This window comes from Halichondria panicea, chromosome 2, assembly GCF_963675165.1.
Source record: "Halichondria panicea chromosome 2, odHalPani1.1, whole genome shotgun sequence".
NCBI classification, from domain to species: domain Eukaryota; kingdom Metazoa; phylum Porifera; class Demospongiae; order Suberitida; family Halichondriidae; genus Halichondria; species Halichondria panicea.
The window spans coordinates 6,348,558-6,374,040 of record NC_087378.1 but is presented as its reverse complement, the minus strand read 5'-3'; the positions used below and the strand labels follow the sequence as shown (position 1 = coordinate 6,374,040).

At 41.8% G+C, this 25,483-nt stretch overlaps 3 protein-coding genes and 1 long non-coding RNA gene across 4 annotated transcripts; 2 read left to right on the top strand and 2 right to left on the bottom strand.

Moving 5' to 3' along the window:
• The first annotated feature begins 11 nt into the window (after positions 1-11).
• LOC135331411 (cytoplasmic dynein 2 intermediate chain 2-like) lies at positions 12-4,379 on the top strand. The gene is made up of 14 exons (XM_064526555.1): positions 12-129; positions 174-258; positions 587-643; positions 698-779; positions 845-924; positions 975-1,067; positions 1,216-1,290; positions 1,546-1,707; positions 1,986-2,175; positions 2,321-2,437; positions 2,807-2,952; positions 3,291-3,416; positions 3,846-3,928; positions 4,086-4,379. The coding sequence occupies exons 1-14, from the start codon at positions 71-73 to the stop codon at positions 4,231-4,233; spliced, it is 1,503 nt and encodes a 500-aa protein (XP_064382625.1). The 5' UTR covers positions 12-70; the 3' UTR covers positions 4,234-4,379.
• A 188-nt stretch (positions 4,380-4,567) lies between these two features.
• On the bottom strand, positions 4,568-7,233 carry LOC135331412 (uncharacterized). The gene is made up of 3 exons (XM_064526556.1): positions 7,077-7,233; positions 6,208-6,987; positions 4,568-5,316 (listed from the first exon to the last, which is right to left on the bottom strand). The coding sequence occupies exons 1-3, from the start codon at positions 7,138-7,140 to the stop codon at positions 4,841-4,843; spliced, it is 1,320 nt and encodes a 439-aa protein (XP_064382626.1). The 5' UTR covers positions 7,141-7,233; the 3' UTR covers positions 4,568-4,840.
• A 32-nt stretch (positions 7,234-7,265) lies between these two features.
• Positions 7,266-7,812, top strand: LOC135331419 (uncharacterized). The gene is made up of 3 exons (XR_010393006.1): positions 7,266-7,388; positions 7,491-7,599; positions 7,671-7,812. It is a non-coding gene; the product is annotated as an uncharacterized LOC135331419 (long non-coding RNA).
• A 55-nt stretch (positions 7,813-7,867) lies between these two features.
• Positions 7,868-25,459, bottom strand: LOC135331404 (uncharacterized). The gene is made up of 20 exons (XM_064526543.1): positions 25,240-25,459; positions 23,852-24,026; positions 21,296-21,431; positions 21,040-21,164; positions 20,582-20,639; positions 19,352-20,355; positions 19,030-19,202; positions 18,369-18,907; positions 18,243-18,309; positions 17,883-18,017; positions 17,580-17,650; positions 17,355-17,449; positions 17,202-17,268; positions 17,006-17,091; positions 16,524-16,589; positions 14,619-15,205; positions 14,387-14,475; positions 8,863-8,916; positions 8,314-8,707; positions 7,868-8,210 (listed from the first exon to the last, which is right to left on the bottom strand). Exons 1-20 carry the CDS (start codon positions 25,403-25,405, stop codon positions 7,993-7,995), a joined length of 4,305 nt encoding a protein of 1,434 aa, XP_064382613.1. The 5' UTR covers positions 25,406-25,459; the 3' UTR covers positions 7,868-7,992.
• Positions 25,460-25,483: the final 24 nt, after the last annotated feature.

Genomic DNA, 25,483 nt, shown 5'->3' with positions numbered 1-25,483 from the left:
GTTTTGGTCTTCTTAGGAAAGGGGGCGTTTCGTCGAAGGTAGGCGTGGCCATAACTCCACTTCAAGCAGCATGTTTCAAGATGAGGTACTGAATCCTGTAGATATTGATTCCTGCTGGAAGAAAGAAAAGTAAGAAGTGATGACATTAGCTGTGGATGAGTATTATTTTCCAGGTCCTCGAGAGAAATATCCTCACAAACAAGTGAAACATTGACTAACGACTCCAGTGTGCAGACCTCAGAGGCTCAAGAAGTTGGGGTGAGTGCAGCCCTGCCATTGACTACCCGTCTGCTGCCGGCGCCATAGATAAATGGAGAGTGGAAACGTCTCACGCGCGTGATCCATGGCATCTCAACGTGACTGAATGTCAGTGGACGAAGGGTTAATTTAATCATTAACCGCAATTTTCATATCAAGTCGAATTTCCTGTCATGTGACCGCAACTAGCTTCTAGTACATTAGTCAAATAAGCTAGGCCTTTCCAATCCCACTATTTGTTAATGTGCCACAAGTCTTTAAGCAGATTATTCTACAACAGGAAATAAGCAACAAGAAATAGTTTTTTATGTGGTGATTCTATGCACAGGTTCAGACTGATGAGGTAAAGTCCAAACCTTTGCCCCTAGTGGTGGACGATTCACAGGTAAAATAACTCTCTGTGAACCATTTACGCATGTACATTCTTTGTCTCATGCAGGGATTGAAGGATTTCCTGAGGAGGGTGGAGCCTCTAGTTACCCAGCAACTTCAGATAAGCAACAGGAGTCATGCCTTCGATGGTAAATTTCGATTATGTATTTTGGCATTATAATTATGTAGGTACATGTGTGGATGTTGTACACAGGGTATAAAGTGTTCTGGGAGGAGGAATCTAAAGCTGTGTCATGCAAGCACACTCTTACCGAGGCGTCACTAAATAATGAGGTAATGGGTGTTGGTTGATCTCACTATGTACATCACTGTTATTCCTGCAGTACAACTGTACGGGGTTGTCATGGAACTGTTCTGGCTCAGTGCTAGCTGTGGCATACGGGAAGTTAGACCACCAAGACTGGTGCTCACATAAGGTATAACTATAATTATACATGTAGGGATCGAGACTAAGTTATCATTTATCCTCAGGACTTGCAAGCTCCAATTAAAAATACAGTTATCATCCGAGCTCGCTCTAGTTATGCGCATTCACATTGTAACTAGCTTCTATTTTACTCACAGTCCTACCTCTGTACTTGGAATCTGGACAGGAGATCACTGGATCCTAGTAAAGCTGACCTAAGTATTGACGTACCGGTAAGCAATCGTCACCAACATAATATCTTCCATCGTCCTTTGTTGTATTCATGAGTCACCTTCATGTAGGTGTTCATAATTAATTTCCCATGTTCTATTGTGTGTGCATGTGCGTGTGTTCCTTGGGGAGGGAGGGGGGTGTTGCCTTAGTAATGAAGAACGTTTTCACTTACAGAACTGGATAAAAGTACTGTTATACATACGTATGTCTTGTGATTAATTTTAGGGGAGCACTTTTTTCACTCTTCCCCACAGAGCTGCCTGATGTGTGTGGCGTTTCACCCAGAGCACCCCGCCCTAGTCGCTGGGGGGACTTTTAACGGGGAGGTGAGGATCTGGAACACCAGTCTGGAGGGAGACCCACTTACTGCCTCATCGGGCCTCTCTGACCTCGGACACAAAGAGCCCATTGCAGAGGTGGGTGCTGGATATCTGTCATCCGCACAATGTTGGAATGATGATTATCTATAATTGTGGCCAGTGGACTCTTTGATTATACGATTGTTTGTACGTATGAAGACTCTATACGCTCGAATTGTAGCCTAACTCAAAACAAACCTCTCGTGTTTTTAAGGCTTTGTTCTAAAATGGAAGCCTTGTTATCTATAATAATGGCCTTAATTCCAATCTGGTTACAAATTGAGTATGTACATGGTATAGTAGCCTATATGTAACTCCCCGCTTACCCTCTACAGCTGTCGTGGATTCTGGATGAGGAGAGTCGAGAGCGTCGCCACTTGCTACTCAGCCTCGGCAACGATGGGAAGGTGCTTGTGTGGGCGTGTGAGGAGGGCGTGAGGGTCGTGAGGGCGTGTAGGCTGCTCACCGAGAGCATCCCTCGCAGTCTCAGAGTCAGTAGAGCCAAGGGAAGCACGGAAGTGGGAGGTAGGGCTTGTTTGTGGATGGGTTGTTTGTGTGCGTGTGCCAAACTTGTTTTGTGGCTTGTAGCTCATAAATTTGTTTATTAAACAACTTTTTTTGTAGCATGTGTGTGCGTATAGTTTATCTTACTGTGATTTTCCTTATCCAGGAACTTGTTTGTCGTTTTCAAGTGAAGACAAGAGTCTGTTTGTAGTGGGGTCAGAAAATGGAGGACTCTTCAAATGCTCAATGCAGGCGTCTGTTTCTATTGGAGATACTCCCATCAGTAAGACTATACCTCATCACATGTACTGACGCCACTAGGCTATGAGAAGCTTAACTTACAACATGCATTAATTTGCAGTGAAACCTACATGTATTTTACATGTTGACACTTCTCAATAGTAACAATTATGGGTTCCTAGCAGTGGTAGCAGACTCACCTCTATAATGTAACTATCACAGTCATATTCATGTTTGGTCTACCCCACCCCACGGTGGCCACGTGTGTATGTAGCTACTACCGGTAGTTTATCTTAAGTTCACTTTCAACTTCCAAATCACTGTTTATATAGGTTTGTGGTGTATTTTTGTGCTCTGGGCCTGACTCATTTGAATGCCAGTATACACTGTTTTCGTTTGTGTTTTCTCACAGTTGAGAGTGATCTTCAGTCACCCATCCAGTTTGTGTTCCGGCCCCACCATGGCCCAGTGTACGCCATCTCTTGCTCACCCTTCCATCGCAACCTCTTCCTCTCTTGTGGCACTGATGGTACTGCAAGACTCTACTCTCAGCTTGATGTGAGTCATTTCTACAAAGGATTCTTGTACATGAATTTAACCACATCAAAGCTTTGATATGTGGTCAAACCCATATAAATCAAAGACTTGTATTCATGAGTATCACAGCAAGCTCTTAGTTTTTGATCATACCAGATTTTTGAAAATTGATTTGTATATTAGGGTATTTAACCACATCAAAGCTAAGTTGTAGACTGAGTGTCTTCAAGGTTATACCTGTAGTCCTTTCCTGTTACAAGCCTCAATTATTTATACGCCCTTAATATTATAATAATGTAATATTATAATAATGCAAGTTACTCTTATTGCTAAACACTCTGGTTTCTCCATTGCCTCAGGCCTCTCCTGTGTTATCGATAGAGCCTGGGTGTGGCTACCTGTTCTCTGTGCGCTGGTCTGTGACCAGGCCACTGGTGTTTGCTGTCGGGACTGGGGATGGACAGCTGCTCATATACGACCTTAAGGTATATGTCAATTATATTCAGTGTTCCAAGTCTAACTCATTTACATACACTGTACGTGTGCCGTTTCAACCACACAGCATTGATTGTGCATTCTACCTGAACATCCAAGTGTGTACTAATCATGACGTAGAATTAATGTGTATGGTCCATTATACGTATAAGTACTTATATCACGTTGTCAAGGTAAGGGTGTAATAAAAGTCGCACAGTCCCTTCCGTGTTTTATTTATTACACAGTCGCGTAGCCTCGAGGCATGATTTGGTAAGGGATATAAACACATAATTATAGCATGTTAATCCAAGTAATTTATGAAATATACAGCAGACACAAGTACATGTACGAGGACGAGTTGTCTGTGTAATTTATAAAGTACTCGGTCTCATGCTATATCTATTACATACCATTATGTTTTCTATTATTTTACGCAGTCATCTCACATTAAACCGTGTGTTTCACTGGAGGCTAGTCCACAAAAGAAAGCTGTCTATTCTGTGGCATACAATCACAAAAGGTTGGTAAATATTTCCTAACACTGAATAACAAGTATATAACCTTTAGCTCAATATTTTCACTTAAAAGTGTATTTAATTGCAATACACGACTGTACGTCTTCAATGATTAATTGATGTGGTTTGTTGTTATGATCTGAGGATGTTATTCCTTGGTAGGCCTCAGTTTCTTGCCAGTGGTGATGCTTGTGGTGTCGTCAAGGTGTGGAGATTAAGTACTCAGCTGACAGCTGTTGCTAGCAACGAGGTAGAGCAACTCAACTCCCTAGCAACCGACACAGTAGCTGCCAGTACTGGAACGCTATAATTCACTTTTCTTGATAATGAATATTGAATATATTTACTTATTGACTCATTGAATTGGCAACCCCAGTTTTTGCTTTATAATCAAATATGCCAAAAATATAATTATTTATAGTGCCACGTCTTAATAAGAATTGTGACTCGATCGAGTTTTTCAAAATTTCAAAGGGCATTCTACAAATATGTATGTCCTAACATTCTCAGTAATGTAGCTCCATAAGTAGAGTGAGGGAGTTTGGACCCATGCCAATTCTACAAGTATAATTATATAGGTGTGCACATGACATTTTATTATTCAATCAAACACTTGATGAGTACTTAATTAGAGGTCATTTAAGTGATTATGTACAAATTATAATTAAAGACTTGAAAGGATCATATCACAAATTAGGTTAAGTATTACTCTAATTCTAAGATTAATAAATAAATAATACTTACATGTATAATAATTATAATTATATTAGACACGACCAGCATGTGCAAGCACATGCGAACGTACGTGGGACTAGTACCTAAACAGAAACCATATTAAGTAAAGTGTAGGTAATGGGAGTGCAAAGTAAACATGACTGCTGAATGTCCAAATAAACAATAAGTGTTCGGTTCACTCATCAAAGATATGAGCAGTCAGTAGGATCCACGTACTCATCAGAGTCATCACTCATCCTCTCTTCTTGTGATGTTGTCCTTACATACAGTGGATTGGATATAATCACAGCATTACAATGAGGTTCCTCCAGCCTTGTTATCCCTCTTTGACTGTCGATTTTTGAACACACGCTGTAAGCCTCATTTTTCTTCATGAAAACTGAAGAATCGGTTAAGTTAGAGTAATCGTGTTTTGAGCTGTTGTTACTGACAGCATATTGCACATCTTCGTACTCGTGTCCTAGTGATGTTTCACAGCTGTACCGATTTGCAGGTTGTTGAGTTACTCGAATAGTCTGCAGCTGTTCTGGAGCAACCACGAGAAAAGGTTGAGGGACGAGGTAGTCAGAGGCAACCACTGGCATGGTTGCAGACCGCCTCTGTAGGTTAGCGGGACGAACTCTCTCCAGATCAGGCCTAAGGCTTCTGACAGTTGCTCCTATTCGCATGTGTGGGGAAGGGTAATTTACTTAATTGTGGTGGCTCAAACAAGTTTTTAAGGTTTTGTACCAATTTGTATATACATCTTTCATTCTGGCAAATGTGAACTCGTGGAAATCATAAATGGACATGTGTAAAGTTGGCACTGAAATTTATGGGCTACTGATCAAAGTCATGTGGGAGAGGAAAGCAACAATACTCATTTCATTAGAGATGAAAACCACAAGAGCATGTATGCAAACACAACCTCTTGTGATTTATGGCATTTAATTTTGATTGCCAATTCGGATGACAACTTCCCTATAAGCTTAATGTGTAGAGCTTAATAGAAGCCTACATGAGCGTGAAAACAACATTTAGATCATAGCAGGCTCCACATAAATCACTCCAAATTACTAAAGTCAGTACCTCAATACAATGGGTGGGATGGTCCCTTTATAGGTGGTGGTGTATCGACAACAGATATAATTTTTGAAAAACGGTATCCTAACCACATATCTGAGCCGGCATGGCTACCGTATATAAGACTTGTTGCCCCCCTCAAATTAGAGGCTTATAGCAGAAGCACAACAGTATGAAAACAACATCATAACAGGCTCCACACATAATTATTACTCCAAACGTCAGTACCCCAATATAATGGGTAGGATGGTCCCCTTTGTATCGACAACAAATGTCATTTTTGAAAGACGGTATCGTAACCACCTACGTGGGCTACCATACTACAAGACTTGTTCTCACCCCCCCCCCTCAAGTGAGAGGCTGCTCACAAAATTAAATTAATTTGTTTAAGGGGGGAGAGAGAGCTTAATTATGGAAATAATGTTGCCCAATAGGGTAGGGCATGTTAGGAATGACCCCCACATAATAATTAATACAAGTTACACACCTTGTCTCCTCCTCTTGACACACAAGCAGAGTGTAGCAGGTGCAAGCACCAGCACCATCACACCAAATAATACGAGAATTGAGATAGATATGTACAGCTCATTTGTAAGAGATCGACGACGGTCATCTTCTTCAGTGAATCCCTCACCAACTGTATCAGGAGTTTCATTAGTTGCACTTGTCGATAAAACGTGTTCAGTTGTCATGGGCTGAGATGATTCAGTTCTAGTGTACTGTGTTGGGATCGGATCAGTACTGCCAGTCGTGTCCCAGTCGGCACATTTCCTCTCCTCTTTCGACTGTGCAGACTGGTCACTACACTCGCCAAAGTTGCTGTAAGCATTCGCTGGTTGCAGATACACAGAGTCACTGGGGATAAACCCTTCATTTTCATTTTCATCCTTAATCTTGCACCAGTAGTTGCCTACATCGCTATCATTTAAATCGGTTATAACAAGCTGTGATCGAACCCAAGTGCTCTGAGTTGTAGTTGAAGCCTGTCTTTGTTCTCGTATCTGAATATTCGGATGTGAGAGGTCCAGTCTGTTCATAGACCAAACATCCAAATTCGAGTGAGTTTCAGTTATTTCTGGGTTTTGGGTCTGCAGTTGGCTACGAAACCAGACCACCTCTTTGTTAGTTTGAGACGAGGGGAAGAGAATGGTGCATTCAAGTCTCAACTCTGCGTTTCGGTAGGGGTTACACTGGAGTTCGTTGGGTGGTTGCTCTATGTACTCGCATCTACAACCTCCACCACTTGTCTGAAAACCAGTAGTTGTTTCTGCAAAGAAATAATGAATAAGCATACATAAAGCTAAATACAACTATAGCTAAAAATTAATAGTCAAAACAAGACCAGAATTCACATACCTTGTGCAATTGCACAGCCTAAACAAGCCAGTAGGAGCACTGCAAGCTTCAGTTGAATACTCATGTTTACTAGTGGAACGAGTTGTTACAGAATCTGCTGCTGAGATCTTCAGTACAAGCTTTTCTGGGGAGGCTTGTTAAATAAGGTAGCATTGAGTGGGCGTATCTACTGCAGAAGCAACACCCACACATGTACACATTACCGCAGTCACTTATTTAATTTTAAGGTGTGAATAAACAAGCTGAACTGTTCTAAATGCCATGGGTGCTTCAATTTCAAGTTTAAGCAATTCAAACGAAGGCCATGATGAGGTCAAACAAGCGTAGCATCTAATAGTCTTGCGTTTTGGTTTTTTGTAGTCTACATAATAACTAGATCTAGATCAGCATCTATCTTGTCTTTTTTCTACACAGCTACTGCATCCACCTAAGATTACAGATGTGAGCAATGGGAAGATCTTCAAGCACAGCAAATATGCTAGCCACAAAGGGAGCGACTTCTTCTATCATCCCAACATCAAAAGTGAGAGTGTAAATGATCTGAGCTAAGCCACGCCCAACTAGCCTAAGACTATCCAGTTATTTTCTGCACAGGTTTAGAGACCCATCCAGCAAGAAGAGGGAACCACTACTGCACCATCAGTGGCAACCCACAAAAGGACAATAACAATCATGTTTACTTTATTGACAAACATAAACAAGAATTTATTGATGACCTTTTATAATCTCACCATGCAGGAGCAAAAGCTAGTATTAACATGACTGAATAATAATGGAGGGATGAATGCCACGAGAGTAAATAAGTGATCAATATATGAAATTGCCTGGCCAATAAATATTCAAGGCAAATGGAATCGTAACACAAAAGCGAAGCATCATCAAAAAAATTTATGTTCAACAGTCTCAACTAATTGAGTTACATGTGGACAAAGAAGCGATCTCGATGATCGCAGGTCATGGTTGAGTGTTCGTTACTGTGGCAAAGGACGCAGCTGAATTTACCGAATCCTCCTCCCACTTGTGGCTTGCTGTTGCTATGGACGCCATCTTTGGGTGGCTCTGGTTCTGGCTTGTGCCAGTTTCGGTGGGAAGAGGGTCGACGAACCGTCAAGCCACCACTTGAGTCAGCTTCAGCTAATGGGAGAGAGAAATGTAATTTGCATTCTTTGCACACGCATTAAGAATGTTACCAGTATAGTCATGGCATGCATTAAACAATAATGAACTTGAAACTGACCTGTTGTCGCAGCCCCATCTGGAGAGGGCAAATGGGCAGCTGACACTTCAGCCGCAGGCAGTGTAATGGGCAGCGTCTGAGGAACACTGGCCTGAGTGACGATGACAGTGCTTGTGGGGGTAACAGGGTTGGGAGCAGCATAGTTCATTCCAGCCTGCATGAAGGGTTGTACTGGCGGTAGACAATAAGCCTGAAGGTGAGGTGTTGGAGGCATCAGTTGTGGCAGCATTGCCTGAGGGGATGGACGTACATCAAACTGGTAAGGAGATTGGAGGGGAGAGTTTGGGATGTGGTTGTTAGGCCTCAGGGTGGGTGGTTTCCTCTGCTTCATTTTCCGTTTATTTTCTAGGAAGGACATGATTCCCACCACAGCTCCTAGAGGCAGCTGTGCACTCTGTAGGGTAGCAACACATTTGTCAATGCTACAAGCCCTATAACTATCTGCAGGTGAAGAGCACCACCACTAAGAGGATACCACTAGCAAAGATGTTCTAATAGCAGGGTACTCCTTCACACGAATAACCCGTTACAATAAATGCGGAGACTCACCGTGAGGCATTCTTTGATAAGAGTCATGTCTTTATCCAGATCAAACACGAAATCCTGCAACAATGAAAAGCTGGTCACATTTATGCATACACAAAAAATGAAGTTACGTTCCATTCTCCAGATACCTTGGTTTCAGAGCCAATTTAATACACCGAATGAATAAACAACGCCTTAACTTATTGATAAACAGCAGGACAATTTGTAATGCACCTATCAATGTGTTGCCCCACTACTGACTTGATCTAATTTGACCTGAAATGTTGGCCCCATACTGGGAGATTTGACCTGGCTTTGCGTAGTAAAGACTACTTTTATAACCTGTTTTGATGTGCAAACTGCTTGGGGTTCAAAAATCTTCTGTGTTGACTGGACACAGAATCCTTCCCCCATCAGGGGGAATTTGATCTGAGGTAAGGTCAAATCCCCCATACAAGCCCGACCCCTCTTGGGGGGTGGGGTGGGGCGACACATTGATAGGTGCATATAAGAGACAGCCAATTTTTTTACAAAGCTGGATAACCGAGGGCCGTACATATCACACACAATAAAGCAATCAAAAAGCAAAAGAGGTCAAGTAGTGGAAGAGGGGTGGGTTCAACATAGTGGATAACCCTCAACCTCCGGACCTCCATACAATACACAGTTACATCACACCCATTTATGTCGGATAGTTTTGATAACCATCAGTTTGTGGTTTTGATGGAATGCACACAACAATGACAATGAATAACGTTGACAACCACAAACTCAATATTGCCTAAAACCATTTGCTCATTAATTATTCATGAGCTAGATATCTAGTGATCATGAGCCGCTAGAATGAATTGGAAGTCCAGCTGAAACGCAGTATAATTATTAGCCTTGATACCAGGCCACATTTCCTCTGATGGTGGGCCTGGGATCGACTGCTTGCGCATGCGTTAAATTAGTCAGATACCGGCTAACGCAGGATAATGTGTATACTCAGTAAAACAATGATGTCACAACGAATGGATGTGGATTGAAGGTTTATGGCCCATCTGACAGCTACCCGTAGGCTTTTATGCTAACAAAAGACTCACAGCCTGCAACAGTGTGGATGACAATCGTCTGAATGGAGTGGAAGCCGATATTAGCCTATATGGACAAGCCACGCCCATCTAATACTAAAAATTTACACTGTAATATACTACTGCTACTGACTGATCATATAAATTCAGTATGAAATTTTCCAGGAAAAAAGATCCAATAATTTTGCGCTTTTCTTCAATGGAATGAAGGAGGCTCTATAATTGGCTCAGATACAGACCAGTCTACTGTAGTTATGCCTCGAGATAAAAATGCTTCGTGTAGCCTCCAATAATTATGGTAAGAAGCATTGTGGAAAAAATATTTTTCTAAAATTTGACTACTTACAAGTTAAATGTTGAGCAGTTTCAGTGGAATACACAGTCAGCTTCACCGTATTCTTTGGTGCCGCTACGCTTTTGTTTCAGCAAAACAGAGGTCAAGTAGTGGAAGAGGGGTTTATTTGACAGATAACCCTCAACCTCCGGACCTCCTTACACTACACGGTTACACCACGCCTATTTATGTCGGATAGTTTTGATAACCATCTCTTTGTGGTTAACTGGAATGCACACACACACACACACACACAATGATAATGAATAATGTTAACAACCACAAATTTAATACCTTAAGGTGACATATTTTCGCGTGTATTAATTTCTGCTATTTCTGCGAATGAGAGTAAAATCGCAAAAATTCGTACTCGCAAATAATTGGCCACCCTCTTGTTTAATGTATCCAGATCGACATTTCGCAAAAAATTATACCGCAAAATGTACAAAACTGTAAAAACGCAAACAAATCTACCTGTGAAAATATGTCACATTAAGGTTACGGTATACTGTTCCACCCACGCTCAAATTTGCGTGGGTGTTCAATGCAGTACACTAGTAAAATGGCTCTCATCTGGCAATGGTCACTTGGCGTCAATTCTAAGCATCAGGAAACTGCTCCTTACCGTATAGTCTGCTGTTTCTTATTATACGAATAAAGGGGCAGGGCGACTCGAAGAGTTTTTCCCAAGAGAGAAAGTTGAAACAAAGTTACGGCCATTTCTAGCTGTTTTTGTAGGCTAATATGGCGACTGTAGAGTAGTAACAAGGATATATTTTTTGCTGTAAGGTCTCTATGAACAAGATCTCTTCGAGTCGCCCTCCAGTAAGTCTTTAGGCATCGAATACTGGTCAGAAAGACAACCTGGAAGCTATGCAGTCAACAAAACTTGACGCTAAAATTTTCAGTTTTTTCCAGCTGACCTCAGACCACTTCATTGGATTATAAGACATAGATACTTTTAGCTACAATAATAGCTAGCATTGTTTCATGTTCTCTTTTCATTGATAATCATTCCTATTTACAAAAATAATGTAGTGATGAGAAATAAAGAAAATAAATATCTTATGAATTATTCATGAGCAATTAGTATACCGTAACCTTAAGGTATTCACTTGCAATATGGATAAGATTGACCATGTCTTATCTAACAGAACATATTTCCCACTTGGGGTTTGTATCATAGCAACTGGGTGGGGTTTAACTACCATAAACCCCAGCCCTGGAGCACATTCCTCATAAACTCCCTTGCGTTGAGAGCGCACTGATTTTATACCAGATCTACACAGCTAAAAAGAATACCGTATAGCGGATAATTTTCGTGGGTAAAATATTCGTTATTTTCGTGGGCAGGCTGATCTCCATGAAATTTTACGTAGGTGTGGCTTTAACGTAGGAATGCCGTGCAGCCACGAGACTAAACGAAATTTTTACTCACGAAAACTACCTTTTCTCGAGTTGAACGAATTTTTTACCCCACGAAACTTACCCGCTATACGGTAGACACTTGTTGACAAGGGCAGGACAGATGGGTGGGGCTCACTGCTTGGACATTGACAAGTTAGTGCGTAGAGCTAGCTATAGCTAGAAGCTTAGCACATTGTTTCAAGCTATACGCACAAGCTTTTTGTTCGTTTTCAATAGTTTTTGAGACTGTTTGCTAGTTGTATCCAAGGTGAGGTAGCTTAGGTAGCAAGTACTTTTCATTCAAGTGGGTGTATAACACTTACAGTCCACTACATTCAAATTTATGGCAAACGTAAACCATCCTTGGCCTCGTCCTTGGAGGTTTACTGCCATAAATTAGTGCAATAAGTACAATAAGTATAAGACAAAACTTAAGAGTTATTATAATTATATACCACAACGTCTATCCAAAACAAGAATGTTCTTATACTACACTAAATTACCCCAGGCCTTACTCAAAGAGAGATTTTGTTCATAGACACCTTACAGCAAAATATATATCCTTATCACTACTCTACGGTCGCCATCATATTTGCCTACAAAAACAGCTAGAAATAGCCGCATCTTTGTTGCAACTCTCACTTGGGAACAACTTTTCCAGCAGCCCTGCCCCCTGCCCCTTTATTCGTATAATAAGAAACAAAACAACAAAGGAGGGTTTCCTGAATGTAGGAATTGACGCAGAGTGACCATTAAACACCCACGCAAATTTGAGCGTGGGTGGAACAGTATACAGTAACTCAAGAGACTGCAACAGCCGTCACTGTCAGTAAAACTAAGTGAGAAAAAGTTTATAATAAACGAGTCAAAAGCTAAAAAAAATTGTGTTTGCAGCTAGAAGCCTATAATAGTTATATGACGCATTGTAACCATTGTGAGCAGTTTGAAAAACATGTATGATAAAATTAATATTCTTCGTGCGGCTTACGCCTCAAGGCACAAACGAGTTTTGTTTCAGCAAAACAGAGGTCAAGTAGTGGAAGAGGGGTTTATTTCACAGATAACCCTCAACCTCCGGACCCCCTTACACACACAGTTACATCGTACCTATTTATGTCGGATAGTTCTGATAACCATCAGTTTGTGGTTAACTGGAATGCACACACAATTAATGATGATGAATAATGTTAACAACCACAAATCCAATATTGAGAGCCTATCCAAAAGCCAGATTACACTGAATGACTCTAGCCGCTTCTTTAACGAGATCAAGACTATGAGCGAGATAATCATAAAGGCAGAAAACACGAGGCTAAACTAAAAGCAAGCACCATTGTGAAACAGGGAAGGTATACAGCATACTATCTAGTTCACTGACGACAATTAGAAGAGGTCAAGTAGTGGAAGAGGGTGGTTACAATTGGACTGATGACCCTCCGAACTTTTATCACAGCTAGCTCCTTCAACATCTATAACAGATATATTATGGTAAGGAGGTCTTTGCAAGAGCCATTTGTCTTAACCTAATTGGGTGTGGCCCAACCCTAGACGCTCACGTAGGGTTGGGAACTACTGTCCCATGTCACTAGGAACATGGTTAATCATAGTGGGCGGTTAACCGCAAAGCTCAGTAAGAATGCTGCAAGATTTTGCATGCCACTAGGGTAGGAAGTCACGTTACTCTCCGCATACATCTGATGTACAGCATGTCTACATTCGACACTCTCTTCTCTATCATATACTCTTGCTCCCCAACTTGCCGTGATGTGTTCCTAGATCAAGTTGGCTTAGCATTTTGGCTCATACGCCTTTAGCACTTGAACGCTGCTAATTTTCTGTAGTGATACAAACTTCCCAATCCTACGTGAGCATCCAACGTTGGCCTGGGCCACAACCAATTATAGTTTTAACCATGCAGACATTATATACCGTATAGCGCGAAATTTTCGAGGGGCTTAATTTTCGCGGATAGAATTCTACACGAAAATTTAAGTCTACGAAAATTGTTCTTTAATTAGAATTACCTGCTATCATGCAAATATTTAAAGGCGTGGCTTCCGGTAAGCAGTCATTCCGCGAACATTGTGCAACGAAATGGCTTTTAGAGGCCAATCCACGAAATATAAGTGCCTCGAAAATTTCGCGCTATACGGTATATATATATATATATATATATATTGATAACGCACAAACTTACATCAATAGACAGATATACACGAGGTATCTGAGCAAGAATCATAAAGTCATTTATCACGAGGCTAGACTAGAATAAATAGCCAAAACATTGAGCAGCATTATGCAGAACAAATAAGCAAAAGAGGTCAAGTAGTAGAATAGGGGTGGGTTCAACTTAGAGGATACCCCTCAACCTCCGAACCTCCATACAACGCACTGTTACATCACGCTTATTTATCCGAGATAAATCTGATAACCATCAGTTTGTGGTTAATACTAGTATGTATACAACAACCACATACCGTATATGCGGGTAATTTCGTGGGTAACATTTCGTGGTTGGAGCTTCCACTGCAGGTAAAGGTAGGCAAGGTCGCTTCATTCGTGGGTAAAATATGTGTGGTTTGAGCTCCAACCACGAATATTTTGTCCCACGAAAATTACCCTCTATATGGTAGTTGATATTCAAAGCCCCAGAAGTTAGGACTCAAGGAATCTTAATCTTTGGTGCCATGAAACTATTCCGACATTAACAAGAACCCAGCCCAGCCCTACTCACCCTCAACATGTGCTGTTTGAAGTTAGGCAGTAGCTCAGGGAAGCCAAGAGTTTCTAACATCTCCAGGGTATGTCTGTACGGATCACCATCTGCAAGACAAAACGACTAAAATCTGAGAGCACACAAACATTTGAGGGAAAGATCGAGTCACACACAATCTATCAGCACAAGCATACATCCATCAGCGTAGCAATGCCAGTATCCTATGGACAGTAACTGATAACGTACGTACCCTCAGGCTCACAAATATCAGGTTGCTGTTGTGGTGGCTGTGGCAACGAAGGCGTAGCACTGCTCTGCTGCGAGTTAACGTAGTAGTGCGGTGAGAACAGTTCTTGATTTCTGGCAAAATGCTGGGAAGAGAACACGCCTCGTCGCTCCAAACCAACTGGCGAGGGGTAGCCAAGCATGGATCGAGAAAATTGCTGGTTGCTGTCGAAAGGACTCTGCAGAACAGCTGGCGGTGAAAGAGGCCCTGGTTGTTGTGAGGACAGGGATTGTACATTTGGAGGTGTTGGAAACATTTGCTGTGGAAACGCACTGGGAAAGGGCGGGCTTGAAGCGTGCTGGTGGCTGGATTGTTGTTGCAAGATGTCGGGTGAAAGTGGAGTGACCTTCTGTACCATGTTACTAGGTGGCTGTAGAGCCGGTGGTACCGGAGAGGTAGCTTGTGTAGGTTGGGAGCAGTTTGTGAATGGGGGTTCACTTGAGCTTTGGCTCGTAGGTGAGGCAACCTCTTCTGACGGTTTCTGTGGCTTGGCACCGCCCCAATTTCCCACCCTCCTAAATGAGAGGTCAAGCAGCTTTTCTTTCACTTCCCTGTGTGTAAGGTAATATCAAAGACATGTTATACAGACCTGTATGCTTATAAACATGTAGACACGTGTATATAAAAGGCCCTAACATTGGCTCAATGACATACATGCATGTACACCCACAAAATGAGAACGAGTGTTGCAAGCGTGCGCTTGCTAATGCCTCTCGCCATATTATGCTTTCGCTCAAAAAGTATTAGTGTTATAGTAGTTTCTATAATATTAAAGTTAGCTTATCTATATAAACTCACTGAGAAGAAAAGACTTATTTACATGCATCTATTGTTGTTATCTATTATGTGGCTTACCAGGACCTCAAGAAAGAAGAAAATTGATTCTTCCAGGATCTGGAGTTCAGTGTATATAATATCTAAGAAGAAAAGACCTGTGTACATGCATATTGTTATCTATATTGTTATATTGGTAGTGTTTTGTGGCTTACCAGGCCCTCAAGAAAAAGATGATTCTGCCAGGAGGATCTGGATGGATATTATTTTCTCACAGCACAAGGGGAATGAGCACGCATGCGCATTACATCCTAAGGAATAATTAAAGGGTGTGTCCAAAGAGATAAATGGCTACTGCATGCTAGCTGTTTTAACAGATATTTTCTGAGTCTTGTAGCTAACAAAGAGCTAGCGCTTTAGTGCAAGGCTAACTTAAATGTTGAATAGAAAGTTTGTGCGAACAGATGATGCTAGAAAGATTCTGAAGAGACGTACTGCAACAGCCTTCAATGTGAGTCAAACTAGCCATAACTCGAGAAAGAAGCTTTAGTTTGCTAATCCACGACACAAAATCCAAGAGAACGTGGCTAGAAGCCTATAGAAGCTGTTAGTTTTCGTCACATTGCAACCGTTGAGCAGTTACAGCTGGAACAGACACACAGACAGCTTTACCGTATCCCTCGTGCGGCTACGCCTCGAGGCATAATTAGTGCAACTACAATCATGTACTGGGTTCTACTATCAAACTCTACTCAAGGAAGATCGTAGTGTTAGCGAAATACCCAGTTTACTTTAGCAACCTTTTTAGGCCCCATAGCAATTCAGTGTGCTATGAGGTTCTAGGAGGTGCACGAGTATAGTTAACACACTCCACGGACTGTCATTACCAAGAGGAGGTGCACGAACCCACTACCAAACGAGATACTCCAGTATAGTTAACACACTCCTCGGACTGTCATTACCAAGAGGAGGTGCACGAACTCACTACCTAACAAGACAGTATAGCCAACAAGACCTAACAAGACAGTATAGCCAACAAGACCTAACAAGACAGTATAGCCAACAAGACCTAACAAGACAGTATAGCCAACACACCTTGGACTGTCATTACAAAGAATGCTCTCCCTCACTGGGCCATTGAAGTACTCATCCAAAGACTCTCTGTAGATGAAAAATTGATTATGTATACGTTGTCAATAAACAATTGATGCATGTTAAACAAAGGTGTGGAAGGCCACACACGCGATCAGCAGACGTAGCGCATAATGCGCAGGTCAGGTCAGTGCACATGCATATAGCCAGCCTTTCAACAACGTGCTCTTGTCTCTGTGTGATTCTAATCTTCTCTTATTTGGCTTAAAAGTCTTGTTTATAGTGCTACACCCCGGCTGATGTGATCACTGTGCAGGTGGATGAGCCCCCCCCCCCTCAGGATGCTACCTGAGCAGCAACCGGGGAGGTCACGTGATCAAACGGGGCGGCAGCTTGGTTACACCAAAAGCGTAATAATTATAAGCATCAAAAGTAACGCACTTGTGCACTAGCTACCCAGATGATGCAGTTAATAGAGCACTCACTTGCTGAAAGCATCGAGAGTGGGCCCAATGTTGTCACAAAGAGCTACGAAACACTCGGCACAAGCCAGCTGCTCCACTTTAGGTACCTACAGCAAAAAAGTACAACAATACCACTAACACACACTTCACTGAAATAACTAGGATGCAGGGTACATAGGTATAATGGTAGTTGGTAGTATCAACTAGTGTGACTTGCCTGAGTTGAGCAGTTGATCCATGATTTGAGACAACGTTTTAAACTGAGCCCAATGCATCTGCTGTACCTGCAGTTACACAATGCAATTAGGTTCCATTTTTCGGAAAAGTGCGGAAATTATAAAAACTATAATAAAGTCAATAGTCAACTTACTCTTCATTCCCTGAATAGCTGGCAGAGATGAACAGTTTCTGAGCAAACGAGCAAAAGTTTCCCCTTTTCTTTGCAGCGAAGGTGTCAGCAGAGCCCTGTACGATCATGACAGCTGACGGTGCAAATCATTTGTATATAAACTGTTCGTATGGTTTAAGCCAACGCCTCAGTATTTGAGCACCCGTGCGTCCAGATTTATATGATCATAATAATTATTATGCTTACCATACTAACTTCCTCAGCAGCCGTATACACAGCATCTTGTAGAATTTTGTATGCAGGTGGTCCCTGAAAATCTATGGGAAATATGAAAAACAGTCTCTTAAGTAACATGCAGCTATACTTCAAAATCGACAGTTCACTTTTATTACTACATCGAATGCTACGGACAAATCATTAATTATAGGTAACAGAAACAAATAAGAGTAACTTCTTTTGTTTCTCTTTCTCTCTCCCCTCACATCCACACACACGCGCGCACACACACACACACACACACACACACACACACACACACACGAAACCCACTAGTGGCAGCTATAGAGATGGCCTCTGTGATAAGGTCTGCTTTCTCCATGGTAACCTGGGAGAGGACAGAGTTGAACACCACTGTCAAAGGTTTCTTCTCGTACTGCAGATCTGTCAATGTTTTGGCACTGGTGCCTGAGGGGAGAGGGGGGACGTTCAATAAAGCATACTGACAAAAGAAAAAATTACCATTACCAGGTGTTTTTCATTGGGAAACTATAATTACCTACTGATATGTACCTAAACTTTATGTGCACACATCATGCGGCTGAGGCAAATAATGTCAACTTTAAGGCACTTTGTGGCAGATAGTGAAACGAGGGTGCATATCATAAACATAACACTATGTCTTGCACTTACCGTCAAGTATGTCCTGGAGTTGCTGCTCAAATTCCTTAACAGTGTCTTCAGTGAGGTTGCTTATAATCTATGATGCGAAGTTCAAACAATGTTATCACATACATTGTACACAACAACCTCTCTCACCTTCTGCACAGCGTTCTCTATCTTCCAGGCGTGCCAGTTGCACTCTTTCGTTTTAGCTTCCGCCGACAGTTGTGCTCTTTGAGCAGCTACTTCCAGACTAATACCTGGACCCCTCGTCTCGGGTTTAGGAGTCACAGACCGGGTAGTGGTACTCTCACCACTCCCCCTCTCCACAGGGCCAGGTGCAAAGGACGATGGGGGTTCCAGTCTCTTATCAGGCTGAGTCAAATGCTCAAAATTACTCCCCTCACTTCTGGGGGTAGCAAACCGAGGGCTTGAGTTGTCATACTGACTGCCTCTTGGAAAATCATCTCTGTAATGTTGGTGCCTTTCATCCTGATAAGATGGGTGTGACCAGTTGCCGCCAATATCCTCTCTAATCCTCGCCCCTCTACCAAGAGCTCGGTTTTGCCCAAAGGACCCGTTTTGCCCGTTGGAGAAAGCACGCCAGTTATTGGGTCTGGGTCTGGGGATATAGTTTTGTTGCCAAGGCTGATTGTTGCCACGTTTGCTGTACTTTTTGCCTCCTGTCCGATAGCCTAGAGAAAGTACGACAGCTTGGTGTTCATTACAGACACTCGCTCAGTATATTATATACTGAACAGTTTTAAGCACACACAAGGAAATTGAGACACAGACTGCAAACATTTTTATTTTTCACCTTTCCACTGTCTCTGTTCGTAAGACTCTCCACCTCCCATCACAGCATCAAACCTCGCCCTGAACTTGTCTCGATTCTTGCTGCCATGGTAATGTTTCTCGTCAGCGGGGGGGTTCTTTTCTGGCGTGTTCATAGGAGTACTATTGTTACTTCCCGGCTGAGAGCCGCCAGACCTGTAGAAAGGAGGGGGGGTAGTGAAACAAAAACAAATGTTGAATATTAAATGTGGGACAAGGGTAATTATGTCAAACTTATCAATTACATAAGACAGACACCATTATTATACTTATAGCTACACAAAATATACCGCTCTCTTTCTCACCTCGGAGGCAGTAGAGACTCGTCCCACTCATCATCATCATCATCACTGCTCTCCTCCTCGCTGTCAGCCTCATTTCCCTTGTGGCCAGTCTCAGTCGGTGATCGTGAAGAGTCCGGAGACACCTTCTTGGAGGGAGTGGATTGTCGCTTAGTAACACTAGAAGATTGTTTGCCTGCAGAAGAATCTTCTTTGCTTACGCTGGAAGAACGATCAGTTTCATGTTCCTCCTCAGTGTCTCTCTCTTCAATGGCCGAAGTATCTTGTCTCTGAGAAGAGGTGACGTCTTTTTTGTCTAAAGCATTTTGGCCAATGGTAGCGGTGTTGTTAGTCTCGGTTGTGGTGGTTGCTTGGATATTATCAGATTTTTTTGTGTTTCCTGATTCGTCATTTTCTAAATTCTGTAAAATATCACTTTCTCTACCCACAGAACTTGAAGTAGTTGGTAGCTTTATGAACGACTTGTTTTCTTTGTTAGCGGCAGCATTTGAGCGAGCATCACACCTCTGAGAGAGAGATGAAAAAGGGACGACAAGTTTCGGCGAAGCGAGGCTAAACGCTTTTGGTTTGGCAGTTGTCTCAAGTGGTGGCGACAGAGAGAGGTCAGAGTTTGACTCTACCTCATTGGGAGGGGTCTCAGTTGGCGTAAAGGGACCTGAAGATTGGGATACTCTAAGCTGAGTTTCCACAGATGTAATCATTAGCGAAAAATCAAGCGATTGCAGTTCGCTTTCATCAGAGGGTGGTGTGAGCCATATTGAGTCTGACACAGCTGCCTCGTCATCAGACAAAGACACCAAATCATTGCAAACTGCAACTTCTGGAACGGAAACACTGAAGCTGGGCTGAGTTTTGGTTTTGGTATCGGACCACTTGAGGGAGTGAGATACTTCAATGTCAATTAGAGTGGAGGAGTCGGACTCATAATCATTAGGGGGTGTGGTTTCACGTGGGAGCAAGGATGGGCTGATCAGGTGATCTACTGTTAGTGAACCAGGAGGAGTATACTGAAGGGGAAAACAAAAAGGAGATTAACAGCACACATAATATCATATATATATTACTGTACATTCGGGGGGGGCAAAATACTCGTGGAATATTTACCCACGAATGAATATAATCAATAGTTTGTTAGACCTCATACACACAATATCTTATAACTGACACGTGCGGGAAGTAAGTAATCTGGCTATTTCAACTGTTTACAGGAAGGGGGTGGGGTAATTAACGTACCTTGGCTAGGCCCTCCAGCCTCAGAATCTCACCTACGCTAGTCCAGTAACCTTTCTGTCTGTAGGGCAAAAAATATATATCACAAAACGAGCAAGATTTTGAGTTGAATATCGCAATACCGTCTTTCTAAGAAAGCTATACCATTAACACATTCGTGTGAAGTACCGTATAACGTAGTGTTCGAGGGTATAAATGCTCCCGGTTTTCGCTGATTAATGATTAAGCATGTACCGCTAACATTTTATACCCACGAATTTAAGATCGCATGCATGCTGCAGAAAGGCTGCTATTCCGCGAAAGTTTATACCCTCAAAAATACACCTGCTATACGGTAGACTCACTCACATGCAGCTACATGTATGTAGTGCGTGTGTACCATACCATTACATCATCCTGAATAGCAGCACCTCATTTGCAATCTCAGAATTAAAACTCTGACAAAAAGTCAAGCCACTTACCGAGTGTAGGCTGACAAGAAGAAGACATCATCACAAATACTGTGAATAATGGTCTTGAGCGGGCGGGAGACAATTTCTGACAAACGTGCTATGGCCGCCTCTCTAATGACATCATTACCTTGAACCTGCGTACATTAAATTGCAGCTGTACATAGTGTTCGAAGTACAAGTACTGTGATGATTTAATACATACATCCACTAGCTGTGACTCTGAGGATAACACTGATCTACGAGGATGCATACAAATTGCAGTCACCATGGTCACTCCATCCAAGTTGCACTGCAGAGCTTGACTGGGTATCTGTAGAGTAAGCTTGGGCACATGGGTGCAAAGGTCACATATGGACACACGCCCACTTTTCCCTGTGTCAACGAAATGCACCTCAACAGTCCTGCAAGAATAAAAGATTGGACATTCATACTGCACTAAAATTATTAACGTATAGCTTCAGACACTTCTAATTACCCCAGACACTCTTTTGGGAAATTTTCGCTGTTCTAATACAACGGACACTCCAGTGCTTTAAATATTCTGACAATACCTTGAAAAGTTGAGTTACATTCATAGACGGCAAGTAAGACTTAGAGTGCTGCAGTTAGATAGCTTTGAGTAGCTAGTTTTAGATAGCTAGTGCAACTATTCAGTCGCACACTGTTCTATTATACTTAGCTAGCTCGCATGCAGCTGCTTGCTTGTCTAATTATTCCGGACACTTCACATGCTCTATAAAAAATATGTTCTAATTTATACCCAGACAATTTCCAAAATAATTATTTTTTGCTGTCCGATAAATTAGAAGATATACGGTACTTACACACACCTTGCTTGCACATGTGCACACCGCGGCATAATAAACACAATTTGGTGCCTATTGGTTCTTATAAACGTAAACATTTTGTTTGAAATCAGAACATTTTTGGTACTAGTACACCATTGGGTAGATATAAAATGAATTATCTAACAATACAAACAGTAACGTTTATTGTCCTCCCAGGCCACCCTCTTAATGACATTACTACAAAGTAGAATATTAAAAATAAGACTGAATTGACTGTAGATTGCTAAAAATCAATTCAGTAACTATTCTACTTATGTAGTAAGGTCAACTACCTGCATGCAGTCAACTCTAGAATGAATAGAAGCTAGCTAAAACCAGTGGCAGCTTCTTCTTTCTTATGCTCAACTGATCGCTTTTCATGCAATAGCAGCAAAATTGAGGGAAGCTCCCTGAACAGAATATTGAGACATTTCGTGGGTAATATTTTTGTGGTTGGTGCTTGCACTGCAGATAAAGGTAGGCAAGGTAGCTTCATTCGTGGGTAAAATATAAAATATTCGTGGTCAGGCCTTCAACCACGAAAACCAGAACAATTACCCGCTATACGGTAGGAGATGTTGGGAGATGTTGGGAGCTAGCTAACATAATCATCTTTAGCACCTTTTTTTGTTGTTGTCAACACTCCTCAGTTTATCATTATAATTATGCGGAAGAGTTGGTGATTTTTGTCTAGAGGTGGCTATAGTACCGAACACTTCGGACTAGTGTAGACACATCCCTGCTACAGTTGTATACTGAGATTAGCAATATTACTTTGATAACGCCAATACAAGTACAATGTAAACAGTGTAGCATCAGTTGGAGGATCAGAAAGTTAGTCAGCACACAACTTGCATTATAACAGTTGTAAGAATCAAAACACGTTTTCTCATCATTTGCCACAATACACATAATAGTCAAATACACTCCTGATAATTATAGTGCATACTACTTGTTTCCTTTGATCTCTGAAAAAGAAAATGCAATACCAATAATTATGGCGGGCGTATCTAGTCATTAACGTTGCAATTTTGTTTGTATGTATTTACCGTACGGGTAGAAAATTTCGAGGTGTTTTTAATTTCGCGTTTTTCGTGGGTGGCTGCAGAACACGAAAATTAAAACCCTTGGAAGGCTTCGTATACGCATGCGAGATAGTGCCACACCCTAACTCCACGAAATTTACTACCCGCGAAATTGTCCAAATAAGACAGAATATTGAATTGCACGAAATTTTCCACCCGTATGGTACTTGATTAAACGCCCAGGCGTTTATTTCCTAGCAACATCTGTAGAGGGAGTGTTTAAACGAGATGGGCGCTTATTCGAAACGGGCGTTTATTGTTGTGCCTACTTTAAACTCTTGCCCAGCACCAGTTATTATGCTATTCTTGACTATTACCACAGCTCTCATCTTAAATCGTAGGAGTGGTGTTTCTCCCTCTCTGTTGGTATCTCTCTCTTCTTTGCCATCATAAATAGTAGCAGTACTCCTGATAGTAGCTATAGTATACTCCATGCTGGCATGCTTGCAACTGGTTCCAGGTGCTACTTCAGCTCCACCCATAGTGCTACATGGGCTATTATCGACAAAGACAGAGCTTTTACAACGGGCGTTATAACGAGATGGGCGTTTAATCAAGTAAATACGGTATGTTATGGACCATCACTCAATATTTGCTTTTGAGACTCGTGACCTTTACCTACTTTTACGTGAAGTATCGTCGGCAAGGGCCTTTACACTCATCGTCATGTAATACGTACAATTCAATATTCATAGTGCCATTTACAAAATAAACAACAGGAACGATTTAAAAAATCTTTTAGGAAATGTTCTACTCTATTAAATTGACTTCAGGTAGTAGAATAGTGGCTGTACATGCGTGTGCAGTATATGTCCCACTGTGCAAACCGACTTATGTTTACAACAAGCGTAGCGTGTGTGCTCATACCTTTTCATCACACATAAACAGTAACTCTAAAAATCAGCTCACCGACTTGGTAGAATCCTAGTGACACGTGCACGATGCCATACTCCAGGAACAGCTGCATCCTTGACAGGGACAATATGGCCGACAATGATTGGCGTGTCGTGAGAGGATGTCTCTTGATCCTCACACTGAGCACTCAGGCTGACGCAAAACTGGTCAAAATCACTCAGCTGCTTTGCTGCAAAAATAGAAAAAAGGGTCAACAGTGTGCAATGAGAATGAGAAAAGGAATTATAAAAAATAAAGGCATTATGCACAAACGAAAAGTTATACTTTCAGAAGTGTTAATCTTGGTCATAGAACAAAAGAAAATAATAAAGAAGATTTAAAGTTACAAAGAAAGGTCAGCCAACCATCCATAATTGTGAAGCTCAAGAGAAATACCAAAAGCTGATAGAGTTCACTTCATCACAACAAAAAGATTTGCAAGCTAGCCAAATATCTGCAGTCACATTAAGCAGCATCAAAAGTTAAGGTTGAGTTTAGAAAAGGAGTACTGCATGGTTGGATACGGCATGTTCTCAATATCGTTAAGATACCTCGAACACTGAGGAGATGCGTGAGGAAGCTGATACCACTGTGGCAGTCAGAGTTTTCAGTAGGACGAGGCGAGTCTGTGCTAATCGAATAATAACGAGACAAGTTATTGATGGAAGAGCAACTACAAGTACACATTTCAAGAACATGCACCATCTTTGCCCAGCTTGCACAAAAGATACCCTCCTGCTCACTCGATGCAACGAAGAAAAGAAATCCAACAGTTAGTAGAGAATAATAATTCTACACGACCGTTTTACTGGAGGGTGATTTAGCATGAGCATATTAAGTAAGCAAGTAAAAAGTGATTCCATACAGCATTCTGCTGACCTGACCTGCTTCCTACAAGAGGTACTGACTCGGAGTTGCATGAGATATCACCGATCCCAGAGAAATATCGGCTTTAAGACAGCTGCTCGAGTATAAGGAAGAATGTGCTACTACATCCATATTGGGTGGTCAATACAACGAATAGATAGGGATCTTAAGCAGTCACAGCTCAGCAACAGAGGAAGGTGTGTTAAACGGATACAGGGGTCAAGCAAAGTGTAGAATTACGTTCGTTTTAGTACAACAGCTACATGTAAGCTTATAACCAGGCTTAGGGCAAAGCCAACACACCTCCTCAAGCATCAAGGTCGTCTAACGAGAGTACGAGATACGAAAAAGGTGTATATGTCAAACAGCATTCACCTTACACAACAAGTGACAAGCTAATCGCATGTATATGTCTCAACATAATTTTAACCTTCTACAAAACATACGGCAGTGTGTGGCAAGAGAGCTTCATTAAAAACAAACAAATATAGGTAGAAACATTAACACACCGAGCCCTTATAGTAGGAACAACCTACCTGTTCCAACCTGGGCCCAGAAGGTAGTGACATCAATGATCTCAGTGATCCTGAGATCCATAAGAGGGTTTTCTGGCGACTGGTTGTACGAAAAGTAAGAGGAGGAGGACTTGATCACAGGAGGTGCACCTTGCAGAGCCCCTCTGCCTCTACCGCGAGGGACCATTTTGATAAGAAGAGAGAACCAAACGCTAGGGAGAACCACGTGGCTGATTTTGCCATGTGCGTTTGCGCATGCGTATGT